At 40.8% G+C, this 14,073-nt stretch overlaps 1 protein-coding gene across 1 annotated transcript in view; it reads left to right on the forward strand.

Annotated features, from left to right (window-relative positions):
- LOC109398396 (glutamate receptor ionotropic, kainate 1) overlaps nucleotides 1–14,073 on the forward strand; it is a 693,316-nt gene that overhangs the window by 455,305 nt on the left and 223,938 nt on the right. The window contains exon 4 of the mRNA XM_062845084.1: nucleotides 13,558–13,647. Within this exon, the coding sequence (XP_062701068.1) occupies nucleotides 13,558–13,647 (90 nt within the window). The remainder of the gene's footprint in view (nucleotides 1–13,557; nucleotides 13,648–14,073) is intronic.

A 14,073-nucleotide genomic window follows, 5' to 3' on the forward strand; every position in this document is an offset into this window, starting at 1 on the left:
AACGAAACATTTTGCATAAGTCGTTAATTCAGATGTTTATTGACCAATTAACCTTTTGATTGAATAAAAAAAATATTTCCATGCTTTATAACTTGCAGTCAAAAAGCCCAAAATCGCATATTTTGCCCTATAAATTGAGGTATAGCTCAAAATTGTAACATGTTGGAGCAAATCTGAGCCCGGATTAAGATTCAGCGGCCCAAAATCTGTCAGAGACACATAAGTTTGCTCTTGAGATATACCAAAAGTTAATTTTTGTTACGCTGTGTTATTCTATGTTTTTGTTCGTCCCATCACGTTAGAGTTTAGGTTCACTCACCACTTCGGTATGCTATATGGTAATCTTGTAGCTAAGGTATGTTTTGTTTAGATAGATAGAAAGCAACCTACTGTTGTTCTTTCCCCAGCAACGTTACTGTGTTTTCAGAAATGAAGCAGCCCAAAGCAAAGAATCTTTTTAGAAAAGATAAACAAAAAACCTTTGTTGCACATCATCATCGCCTATCAAGCTGTCATAATTTGGATACGTTTAAAATCAGTTTATTATTCCTTATTTTAAACCATAATAAAAATCTGGACCAACATTTGTGTTGCGGAACAACCATTGCAAACGCTTACTTACTTTCTCGTCCATTCTGGGCATATCTCAATATATTATGCAAACTTTTCCAATTAACAGATAGAGGAGAGTCAGCTCTATCTGTTACTGGTAAAAAAATCCAGGGACATAAGAAGCAGAAATTTGCAATGGTTGTTACGCCCTTTCCACATGTTGGTCTAGGAATATCTCAACAAAGTGTTACATAAAGGATCATGGTTTTAAACTATACAAAAATATGACAGGTAAATTTTCTGGAAATATTGTTTTGTTTTTAATTTCCATCTGAAAGAGCCACCCTAATTAAAAATAAATGAGCCACCCTAATGAAATATTATATATATTCAATGACTTACAGGTATATAAGAGATTTTTAATACATATTTTTTAAATTTTTCTCCTTATTTTTTAAATTTTTCTACAAAAAGGACCACCCTAATGCAAAATAAGTGAACCACCCTAACGATATATGATATATAATATGCTAGCAGTTGCCAACAATGATATAAGACATGTTCCAGTACTATTGCTATGAATATTTCAGCAACTAAATTGAAATCCTCCATTTCAAATTCATTTCACTCTCGCAACTCAAAAATTTTCTAAGTCCAAAAAGTCATTTTTTTTCCAAAAAAAAATTTTTGAGATAACACCAGATCTCGACGTTTCATGCACTTTTAGGGCATTTGGCATCAAAAAAAATTTTCGATTTCGAAATTTTCATGTATCCCTACCTTGGGATATTTTTCGTGTTTCAAAACAGCCAAACTTTGACCGCTTTGGGCCACCCCTTAGCGAAGTCCGATTGAGCTGAAATTTTGCATGGGGGCTTTTTTTGAGGAGACGAAACTTTTGAGCACTACCCGTTTTTGAAATTCGAAAATTCGATTTTCATTGGCACCCTAATGTGTATGTATGTCTGTGTACAAAAAGGTCACTCACTTTTAAGGCACTTCCCATTGGCTGATTTTTCGGATTACAGCTCGAATCGACCGGAATGTTACCGCATTGTTTGCTATTAAAAATGGTCCGGATCGGTCAAGGCGTTCCGGAGTTATGGCCATTTGAGTGATCCTGACCAGCACCGGTAGAACTGGCCACATATAAAACTGAACCAAGCCCCATCATGCGACACATCAAACTGCGGCGATTTTTGTAACCTTCAGCATGGTTGAAAAATTTTGTGCAGATATCAACACAGGAGATCGAAAATTCTACGATGTGGGTCCAAAATTCAAGATGGTGGTCTAAAATCCAAAATGGCGGCTCCGAATTCAAGATGGCGGCTGTATAATGGAGATTTAAGCCTTAATCCATACAATATGGGTATATTTTGTATGGGGAAGATGGCGCCTCCAGTTTCAAGGTGGCGGTTGTTTAATGGAGTTTTAGGCCCAAAAACCATGCAATATGGATGTGTTTTGTATGGGAAGATGTCTGGAGTCCAAAAAGAGCGATCTGAATATTCAAGATGGCGGGTTCAAATTCAAAATGGAGGCTGTTTAAAGGAGTTTTAGGCCATAAAACCATGCAATATGGGTACATTTGGTATGAAGAAAATGTCTGAAGTCCAAAATGGCGACCAGAATGTCCAAGTTGGCGGTCTAAAATCCAAGATGGCGGTTGTTTAGTGGAGTTTTTGGCTCTAAAAGCATGCAATATGGTTATAATTTGTATGTGGAAAGTGTCCGGAGTCCAAAAATGGCGATCTGAATATTCAATATGGCGGTCCAAAATTCAAGATAGTGGCTTTAAATTCAAGACGGAGGCTTTTAAATGGAGTTTTAGGCCCTTAAACTATGAAAAATGGGTATATTTGGTATAAGGAAGATATCCGGAATCCAAAAATGGCGATCACAATTTCCAAGAGAGCGATTTAAAATCCAAAATGGCGGCTCCTAATTCAAGACGGTGGATGTTTAAAGCAGTTTAAGACCCTAAATGCATGTAATATAGGTATATTTGGTATTGGGAAGATGTCTTTATTTGCAAGGTGGCGGCTCCAAATTCAAGATGGTGGCTGTTTAATGACGTTATAAGCTATAAATCCATGTCATGTGGGTTTTTTTGATATAGGGACGAATTCTGGACTCCAAAAAATGGTGACCACAATATCCAAGATGGTGATTAAAAATCCAAGATGACGGCTCCAAATATATATATTGGTGGTTGTTCAATGGAGTTCTGGGCTCTAAAACCATGCAATATGTGTATATCTGGTATGGGGAAGAAGTGTGGAGTCCAAAAATAAAGACCAGAATATTCAAGATGGCGGACTGAAATCCAAAATTGCGGCTCAAAATTCAAGATAGCGGCTTTTTCTTAAGATGAAATGGGAGAGCGAAAACGCCCGAAACAAAAATTCTACTCAATGTTTATCACGAGTGGGCAAGGCTACTCATTGCGTTTTCATCTTTGTTTGTTGTTTAGAAGACGAGATCCGTGCTTTCGGTATTTGCAAGGCAGCCATTGTGATGGCCATCTTTGGATTCGCTCATATATTTTCTTAAGAGTTAGAGGCTCAAACGATATGATGTTTGGTACCATGTAATGGAATTTTGTTTAACGTATGAAAGTGCGATATTCATCAACATGTCACTTGAGTTTGGTTGAAATGTGTTTTAGAAGGCACGAGAAAGGCGCCATCACCGCTAGGTGGATTAATTAGGTTTTTTTTAACATAAATTTCTTAAAATATTCAACATTCCCCTTGTAATTTCTCCAGAAATACCTCCAAAGTTTATATTACAAAATTTTCTCTCACCAGTTATTTTCATCAGAAAATCTTCCAAGCATTCTTCCAGTAAATCTCAGGCAATTGCTTCAAAAAAAAAATCTTGCAGGGATATTGCTCTAAGCATTTCTTCAAAAATGTTACTATAAACTCTTGCCTTCCATGGAGTTATTTTGAGAAATTCCTCCGGAAAATATTGTAGGAGTTTATTCAGAAGTTACTGCCTGGAGATCCTTCGGAAAATTTCTCTTGAAATCCGCACAATTTTTTCAAGAACTTTTTTGGAAAATTTTCCATGGTTTTTTTTAGAAACTCAATTTCTCCAGAAATTCCTTCTGAACATCTTATTTTTTTTCGGGAATTATTTTAAAAACGCCTTTACTGATTCATTCGGAAATTGTCTCCAGAATTACTTCCAAAAGTCCTCTAGAGGTTTCTTTCGCAATTCCTCTATGAGTTCCTTCAAACATTTTCGAGGGATTTTTTCAGAAAATCTTCCATAGATGGTACAAGTATTTCTTCTAGAGAAACTTCCAGGACATTTTGCTAAAATTCCGGCAGAATTTTCTTCAAGGAATTTTTCAAGAAATTTCTCCGGTAGTTTTTCTAATAATTATTTCAGAAATCCTTCCTGTGTGTTTTTCTTTAATTTTTTTTCAGAATAAGTACAGGTGTTCCTTTATGAATTCCTTTAGGAACTTCTGCGGGATTTTCTTCAAAGATGCCGTTAAATATTCACTGAGAGTTTTTTACAGGAGTCCCTTCACCAATTCTTGCTAGGCTTATTTTAAGTGCAGATTTATGCAGAGATTCGTGCATATTGTGATTTCTTCTTATCCATCTATTTTTTTCTAAAATTCTATCAGCATTTCCTCCAAAAATACGTCTTGAAACAGCAACAATTTTAAGTCTAGTATACCATACAATGTTTTAACAATCAGCATAAAACGACAACCAAAATAATTCCAGTTAAAGAAGAACTATTAAAACTTTTGTTTATACAAATATATTTTAAATTGTATGTTAGGCAATGTTCGCATTAGTTTTAAAGGTTATAACAATATTGTATTTATTTTAACAATTATAATTGTTATTATAATTATTATTGCTGCTGATTTACGATATCGTTCGATGTGGTTTCATTTACAATGAAGAAATATGGGCTCCATAACATGCTATCGTCCCACAGTTTTGGCTGCTATTGCAGCAGCAGCCAAGTAATGGCGTTGTGTGTGAAAATTCCAGCTGTGTAGGATTTCTATCCATGGGCTATCTACCGAGGCAGAGTATGATGAGGGGTGAAGGAAGGTGCGGTTTTCAGTGTGGCACTGCAAAGATTTTCCTCCCGTGCATTGTCCTGCAGTACGAATAGAAGAAAAAAATATCTCTGAAAGGAAAAACATTCTGCGTGCGGTTCGTTTAGAGTTCTGTTTTGCAGCCACCACCCGGTACACTGGTTATCAGTAAAGAGGGAGTCGCTGAGTAGGGCTGAAGAAGCTAGGCGAGCCCGCAAATGCTTCAGCAACGTTGGACGAGTAGAGTTTAGCGGGCCATGCTGCACCGCAATTGCGGCCCAGGCACGAACTATCCGGAGATTTATGGGAGATGAACACTTATTGGAGCGATGATGAGAGTACTGAAGATGAGAGGCGTTTAGGGTTTAGTGTTGAATCAGTAAATGTCGGCAGGAGACATAGCTGGTTTATGTACATAAAAGTTATACGACGTCATCTTTCAGTCAGAGACTCTAAACATCTATAATGTTTTTCAGTTTTGCATTGAATTTAAATTAAGTCTCTTTCTGTCTTCAAATTATTTGAAAATATGGCTGATCCATATAGGAAGTCTTCTCAAGGTAGTGGAAGTACTCATAGAGCACTAAGCAGGCTTTATCCCAGTGGGGACGTTATGCCAAGCAGAGGAGAGAAAAAGATTCTTCAACAATGTATGCTATTTAACATCAGTTACAATTTCAGACTTGTCATTTGTATCCAGTCAAAACAATACACGAACATGACACCGATAATGATCCGGCGTGACACAGTGTTTCCACTCAACCGGAACGGGCAAGTAACTGTCAATAGATAACGGGTGTCATAAAGCCATCATCATCGCATATTATCTATCGTAAGAGACATAGAGAGACTATGTTCAACAGTATATTACCAGTTCATCGTGTTCCCTCTATCCGCACAATAATGGTGCTTGATAGAGTCAACCAACAACCCAACCTACCTAACTAGATAGCACATATGTATCAACATGGAGCCACAACATACCTGCGGGAACAAAGCATCCACCACCGGAATATGTTTTCCCTGTCTCGAATTTCCTAAGGACGACGACGACGCCAGCAGTGTCACCCTAGACGGTCACTATCACCGGCACCAGCCAGTCAGTAGTGCGGTGAAAATAGAGCTTTGGAGAAATCTCACAAAGAATAAACTCGGAAAAGCGTTGGTAATAATACGAGGAAAAACTGATCCCCTCCACACATACGTACATACATCCAGCACCACACTAGACAAAAGCACAAAAGATGACGAAAACGATACAGCTTATCATTACGAGTGGATTCTGGTGGAGTGTCATGTAAAAGAAATGGGTGGTTGTCATCACAGCCAGAAGGTGCCTACACGACTGGGTGGTCGATTATGTGTGGCTTGTGATTTTGTTTTCGTTAATCTGTAGAGAAGCATAGAGAATTCTACCTGGATTCTAGCAATAAGAGAGTAGAATTAGCAATAGGTAAAATACACGTTAATAAAAACAAAAAAAATCGAACAATAATCCTGCAAAAATTCTGCTAAGAATTCTGCAAGGATACTACAGAATGCAGACACGATAGTGGTGAGAATTGGGAATTTAATTGTGATGAGAGGATTCTCTACAGAATTCTCTAACAATTCTCTACAGAATCGAAAGAGGGGTTTTGCGGAGAATCTAGAAAAAAATATGTAGAGAATGTTGAGAGGACTCTGTGGAAAACCCTGACAGTGTACTGTGAAGAATCCTGATAACATTCTGCAGATAATCCTGATATGATTCTGTAGAGAATCCTGAGAGGATTATGTAAAGGATATTGTAAAGATTCTGTAGAGAATTTTGCGAGGATTATGCAGTGAATCCCGGGAGAATTCTGAAGTGAATCTGGGAAGGTTTCAGAAGAGAAGAAAAGAATCTTGAAAGAGTTCTGAAAGGATTCTGTAGAGAATCCTGAAAAGATTCTGAGGAGAATCCTGCAAGTATTCTGAATAGAATCCTGAAAGGATTCTGAGGAGAATCCTGAAAGGATTCTGAGGAGAATCCTGAAAGGATTCTGAGGAGAATCCTGAAAGGATTCTGAGGAGAATCCTGAAAGGATTCTGAGGAGAATCCTGAAAGGGTTCTGAGGAGAATCCTGGAAGGATTCTGAGGAGAATCCTGGAAGGATTCTGAGGAGAATCCTGGAAGGATTCTGAGGAGAATCCTGGAAGGATTCTGAGGAGAATCCTGGAAGGATTCTGAGGAGAATCCTGGAAGGATTCTGAGGAGAATCCTGGAAGGATTCTGAGGAGAATCCTGGAAGGATTCTGAAGAGAATCCTGGAAGGATTCTGAGGAGAATCCTGGAAGGATTCTGAGGAGAATCCTGGAAGGATTCTGAGGAGAATCCTGGAAGGATTCTGAGGAGAATCCTGGAAGGATTCTGAGGAGAATCCTGGAAGGATTCTGAGGAGAATCCTGGAAGGATTCTGAGGAGAATCCTGGAAGGATTCTGAGGAGAATCCTGGAAGGATTCTGAGGAGAATCCTGGAAGGATTCTGAGGAGAATCCTGGAAGGATTCTGAGGAGAATCCTGGAAGGATTCTGAGGAGAATCCTGGAAGGATTCTGAGGAGAATCCTGGAAGGATTCTGAGGAGAATCCTGGAAGGATTCTGAGGAGAATCCTGGAAGGATTCTGAGGAGAATCCTGGAAGGATTCTGAGGAGAATCCTGGAAGGATTCTGAGGAGAATCCTGGAAGGATTCTGAGGAGAATCCTGGAAGGATTCTGAGGAGAATCCTGGAAGGATTCTGAGGAGAATCCTGGAAGGATTCTGAGGAGAATCCTGGAAGGATTCTGAGGAGAATCCTGGAAGGATTCTGAGGAGAATCCTGGAAGGATTCTGAGGAGAATCCTGGAAGGATTCTGAGGAGAATCCTGGAAGGATTCTGAGGAGAATCCTGGAAGGATTCTGAGGAGAATCCTGGAAGGATTCTGAGGAGAATCCTGGAAGGATTCTGAGGAGAATCCTGGAAGGATTCTGAGGAGAATCCTGGAAGGATTCTGAGGAGAATCCTGGAAGGATTCTGAGGAGAATCCTGGAAGGATTCTGAGGAGAATCCTGGAAGGATTCTGAGGAGAATCCTGGAAGGATTCTGAGGAGAATCCTGGAAGGATTCTGAGGAGAATCCTGGAAGGATTCTGAGGAGAATCCTGGAAGGATTCTGAGGAGAATCCTGGAAGGATTCTGAGGAGAATCCTGGAAGGATTCTGAGGAGAATCCTGGAAGGATTCTGAGGAGAATCCTGGAAGGATTCTGAGGAGAATCCTGGAAGGATTCTGAGGAGAATCCTGGAAGGATTCTGAGGAGAATCCTGGAAGGATTCTGAGGAGAATCCTGGAAGGATTCTGAGGAGAATCCTGGAAGGATTCTGAGGAGAATCCTGGAAGGATTCTGAGGAGAATCCTGGAAGAATTCTGAGGAGAATCCTGGAAGGATTCTGAGGAGAATCCTGGAAGGATTCTGAGGAGAATCCTGGAAGAATTCTGAGGAGAATCCTGGAAGAATTCTGAGGAGAATCCTGGAAGGATTCTGAGGAGAATCCTGGAAGGATTCTGAGGAGAATCCTGGAAGGATTCTGAGGAGAATCCTGGAAGGATTCTGAGGAGAATCCTGGAAGGATTCTGAGGAGAATCCTGGAAGGATTCTGAGGAGAATCCTGGAAGGATTCTGAGGAGAATCCTGGAAGGATTCTGAGGAGAATCCTGGAAGGATTCTGAGGAGAATCCTGGAAGGATTCTGAGGAGAATCCTGGAAGGATTCTGAGGAGAATCCTGGAAGGATTCTGAGGAGAATCCTGGAAGGATTCTGAGGAGAATCCTGGAAGGATTCTGAGGAGAATCCTGGAAGGATTCTGAGGAGAATCCTGGAAGGATTCTGAGGAGAATCCTGGAAGGATTCTGAGGAGAATCCTGGAAGGATTCTGAGGAGAATCCTGGAAGGATTCTGAGGAGAATCCTGGAAGGATTCTGAGGAGAATCCTGGAAGGATTCTGAGGAGAATCCTGGAAGGATTCTGAGGAGAATCCTGGAAGGATTCTGAGGAGAATCCTGGAAGGATTCTGAGGAGAATCCTGGAAGGATTCTGAGGAGAATCCTGGAAGGATTCTGAGGAGAATCCTGGAAGGATTCTGAGGAGAATCCTGGAAGGATTCTGAGGAGAATCCTGGAAGGATTCTGAGGAGAATCCTGGAAGGATTCTGAGGAGAATCCTGAAAGGATTCTGAGGAGAATCCTGAAAGGATTCTGAGGAGAATCCTGAAAGGATTCTGAGGAGAATCCTGAAAGGATTCTGAGGAGAATCCTGAAAGGATTCTGAGGAGAATCCTGAAAGGATTCTGAGGAGAATCCTGAAAGGATTCTGAGGAGAATCCTGATAGGATTCTGAGGAGAATCCTGAAAGGATTCCAAGGAGAATCCTGAAAGGATTCCAAGGAGAATCCTGAAAGGATTCCAAGGAGAATCCTGAGAGGATTCCAAGGAGAATCCTGAGAGGATTCCAAGGAGAAACCTGAAAGGATTCCAAGGAGAATCCTGAAAGGATTCCAAGGAGAATCCTGAAAGGATTCCAAGGAGAATCATGAAAGGATTCCAAGGAGAATCATGATAGGATTCCAAGGAGAATCATGAAAGGATTCCAAGGAGAATCCTGAAAGGATTCCAAGGAGAATCCTGAAAGGATTCCAAGGAGAATCATGAAAGGATTCCAAGGAGAATCATGAAAGGATTCCGAGGAGAATCCTGAAAGGATTCCGAGGAGATTCCTGAAAGGATTCCGAGGAGAATCCTGAAAGGATTCCGAGGAGAATCCTGAAAGGATTCCGAGGAGAACCCTGAAAGGATTCCGAGGAGAATCCTGAAAGGATTCCGAGGAGAATCCTGAAAGGATTCCGAGGAGAATCCTGAAAGGATTCCGAGGAGAATCCTGAAAGGATTCCGAGAAGAATCCTGAAAAGATTCCGAGGAGAATCCTGAAAGCATTCCCAGGAGAATCCTGAACAGATTCCGAGGAGAAACCTGAAAGGATTCCGAGGAGAATCCTGAAAGGATTCCGAGGAGAATCCTGAAAGGATTCCGAGGAGAAACCTGAAAGGATTCCGAGAAGAATCCTGAAAAGATTCCGAGGAGAATCCTGAAAGGATTCCGAGGAGAAACCTGAAAGGATTCTGTAGAGAATCCCGAAATAATTTTGGAGAAAAACCTGCGGGGATTCTGAAGAGAATCCTGCGACGATTTCTGAGAAAATCCTGAGTGCTTATGATTGGAAATATATGGAAATGGAGATTGCAATGCATCTAATTGTCCCGGTGGTGTTGTTTTTATTTACAAAGCAAAAGGTTCTGGGAAACTCAAATTCGATTCAACCGACGAAATTTCTGCACTTCACTGATTGCAATGTTAAACCCATTCCATTTCATCAGTCAATCTATTTCAGAATAGCACATATCAATCGCATTCGTTGGTGCCTAAAATACTATGAATTCATAATCAAAGAGAAAAAATATGAATTGCTCTGCACAATAACTGCAAAACGGAATCGAGTCACTAGTTTCACGCGAAAAAAGGGCTTAGGAGGAAGCACCACCTGTGTTTGTGCTCCATTCATCCGAACTGTTCACTTTCGAATGGCAATGGCTTCCATCGAATATCGTTTGATAAAACATTCATCCAATTCGGACGCGTCAGCTCGGAATATTGCTCCGGAGGATTTTTCGGGAATCAGAACACTAAATCTGCCAAAATCGATGTTATTTGTCCGCCCGTCAATGGATGTGCAAACCTTTTAAGCCTGATGTTCGGAAAAATGTTTATCCTATCGTCATACAACATAGAATATTCCATTGTCATGCACGGCAACTGAAGCCACCCACTCGATTTTATCATCCATTCGGACAAGTTCAGTCCACCTTTCAACTTTGTCTCTAACATAGTAGATTGAATGAAACCAGATGGCACAACTCATTGATCTGGGAAGGCCATTGGTGCACTGGAGGGTGAATGAGGGTAATATGCGCCTCCTCCTCATTCAAAGAGGGCCCAATAGACCTTGTCGTACAAAATTTTCAATTCAATAGGGACAATTTTGTAAAAAAATCCTCCGAGAAATCTGAAGAGCATCCAACGAGGATTCTGTAGAAAATCCTCCAATTATTTTCTAGATTATCCCGATAGGAACCTGTAGAGAATTCTATGAGACTTCTGCAGACAATCCTACGAGGATGCCATAGAGAACTCAACAAGGATACTGTGAAGAATTCAAGGAAAATTCTGTAGATAATCCTACGAGGATTCTGTAGAAAATCCTACGAGGATTCTGTAGAGAATCCTACAAAGATTCTGTAGAGAATCCTACGAGGATTCTGTAGAGAATCCTACGAGGATTCTGTAGCGAGTCTTACGAATAATCTGTAGAGAATCCTAAGAGGGACATTGAAGGGTGAATGAGGGTAATATGCACCTGAATCTTTCAATGAGGGCTCAAGAAATCTACGAAACTTTCAATTCAATATGAACAATTCTATAAAGAATCCTTCGAGGATTCTGTAGTGCATCCAACGAGGATTCTTTAGAAAATGCTGAGAGAATTCGGTGGACAATCCTTCAATGGTTTCCTAGATTATCCCGAGAGGGACCTGTGGAGAATCTTACAAGAATTCAGTAGAGAATCCTACGAGGATTCTGTAGAGAATCCTACGAGGATTCTGTAGAGAATCCTACGAGGATTCTGTAGAGAATCCTACGAGGATTCTGTAGAGAATCCTACGAGGATTCTGTAGAGAATCCTACGAGGATTCTGTAGAGAATCCTACGAGGATTCTGTAGAGAATCCTACGAGGATTCTGTAGAGAATCCTACGAGGATTCTGTAGAGAATCCTACGAGGATTCTGTAGAGAATCCTACGAGGATTCTGTAGAGAATCCTACGAGGATTCTGTAGAGAATCCTACGAGGATTCTGTAGAGAATCCTACGAGGATTCTGTAGAGAATCCTACGAGGATTCTGTAGAGAATCCTACGAGGATTCTGTAGAGAATCCTACGAGGATTCTGTAGAGAATCCTACGAGGATTCTGTAGAGAATCCTACGAGGATTCTGTAGAGAATCCTACGAGGATTTTGTAGAGAATCCTACGAGGATTCTGTAGAGAATCCTACGAGGATTCTGTAGAGAATCCTACGAGGATTCTGTAGAAAATCCTACGAGGATTCTGTAGAGAATCCTACGAGGATTCTGTAGAGAGTTCTACGAGGATTCTGAAGAGAATCCTACGAGGATTCTGTAGAGAGTTCTACGAGGATTCTGTAGAGAATCCTACGAGGATTCTGTAGAGAATCCTACGAGGATTCTGTAGAGAGTTCTACGAGGATTCTGTAGAGAATCCTACGAGGATTCTGTAGAGAATCCTACGAGGATTCTGTAGAGAATCCTACGAGGATTCTGTAGAGAATCCTACGAGGATTCTGTAGAGAATCCTACGAGGATTCTGTAGAGAATCCTACGAAGATTCTGTAGAGAATCCTACGAGGATTCTGTAGAGAATCCTACGAGGATTCTGTAGAGAATCCTACGAGGATTCTGTAGAGAATCCTACGAGGATTCTGTAGAAAATCCTACGAGGATTCTGTAGAAAATCCTACGAGGATTCTGTAGAGAATCCTACGAGGATTCTGTAGAGAATCCTACGAGGATTCTGTAGAGAATCCTACGAGGATTCTGTAGAGAATCCTACGAGGATTCTGTAGAGAATCCTACGAGGATTCTGTAGAGAATCCTACGAGGATTCTGTAGAGAATCCTACGAGGATTCTGTAGAGAATCCTACGAGGATTCTGTAGAGAATCCTACGAGGATTCTGTAGAGAATCCTACGAGGATTCTGTAGAGAATCCTACGAGGATTCTGTAGAGAATCCTACGAGGATTCTGTAGAGAATCCTACGAGGATTCTGTAGAGAATCCTACGAGGATTCTGTAGAGAATCCTACGAGGATTCTGTAGAGAATCCTACGAGGATTCTGTAGAGAATCCTACGAGGATTCTGTAGAGAATCCTACGAGGATTCTGTAGAGAATCCTATGAGTATTCTGTAGAGAATCCTACGAGGATTCTGTAGAGAATCCTACGAGGATTCTGTAGAGAATCCTACGAGGATTCTGTAGAGAATCCTACGAGGATTCTGTAGAGAATCCTACGAGGATTCTGTAGAGAATCCTACGAGGATTCTGTAGAGAATCCTACGAGGATTCTGTAGAGAATCCTACGAGGATTCTGTAGAGAATCCTACGAGGATTCTGTAGAGAATCCTACGAGGATTCTGTAGAGAATCCTACGAGGATTCTGTAGAGAATCCTACAAGGATTCTGTAGAGAATCCTACAAGGATTCTGTAGAGAATCCTACAAGGATTCTGTAGAGAATCCTACGAGGATTCTGTAGAGAATCCTACGAGGATTCTGTAGAGAATCCTACGAGGATTCTGTAGAGAATCCTACAAGGATTCTGTAGAGAATCCTACAAGGATTCTGTAGAGAATCCTACAAGGATTCTGTAGAGAATCCTACGAGGATTCTGTAGAGAATCCTACAAGGATTCTGTAGAGAATCCTACAAGGATTCTGTAAAGAATCCTACAAGGATTCTGTAGAGAATCCTACAAGGATTCTGTAGAGAATCCTACGAGGATTCTGTAGAGAATCCTACAAGGATTCTGTAGAGAATCCTACGAGGATTCTGTAGAGAATGCAACGAGGATTCTGTACGAAATTTGTAAAACATCTTGTGATGCTTATGTAAAGGTTGTGAGGATCCCCTAAACAACCCATTTCACACCGCGTCCCCCCAGGTGCATGTAGCACCTGGTATGATTTCAAATGACTAAACAATTTCGCGATTCATTTTTTTTCTCTCTCTTCCATCCTCTTGCAGATTCCACACCTGGAAACACGCTGGGATTATCGACTGCGGCGTGAGAGTTGCCTGGTGAACCTCTATCCACACCCGAGCACACTATCGAAGGTGAGTCAGTGAGTACGTTGGTTGTACCTTCTACCAGAGCAGCAGAGGTGGGTAGAGTTGATTAACACAATCCTGCTACGAAGGCATCCGTGCGGTTCTATCTCTATGTACCTGCATGCACAATGTCGATGGCGATGATAGTTGATTGCGAAGTTCACTATGGTGATCCGATGGGGTATCGTGGGACTTACAATCGCTTAGCTTTTCACCTGGAGTTGCATGCTCTGCTCATAAATGGATTGATTTTTTTCGCTTTCTAAAGTGAGAACTCATCACATTATATATTGGACTATTTTTCTTTTATGTCAAATTCACTGGAAATGGCAAGTCCTTTGCATAAGTTGTCCTTCACTAGCATACGCTGGAAAACACACTTTATGACTGCTAGAGTTCTTAGTATTCATACCTATTTACCAGGGTTATAGG

Source organism: Aedes albopictus, chromosome 1 (assembly GCF_035046485.1).
Source record: "Aedes albopictus strain Foshan chromosome 1, AalbF5, whole genome shotgun sequence".
NCBI classification, from domain to species: domain Eukaryota; kingdom Metazoa; phylum Arthropoda; class Insecta; order Diptera; family Culicidae; genus Aedes; species Aedes albopictus.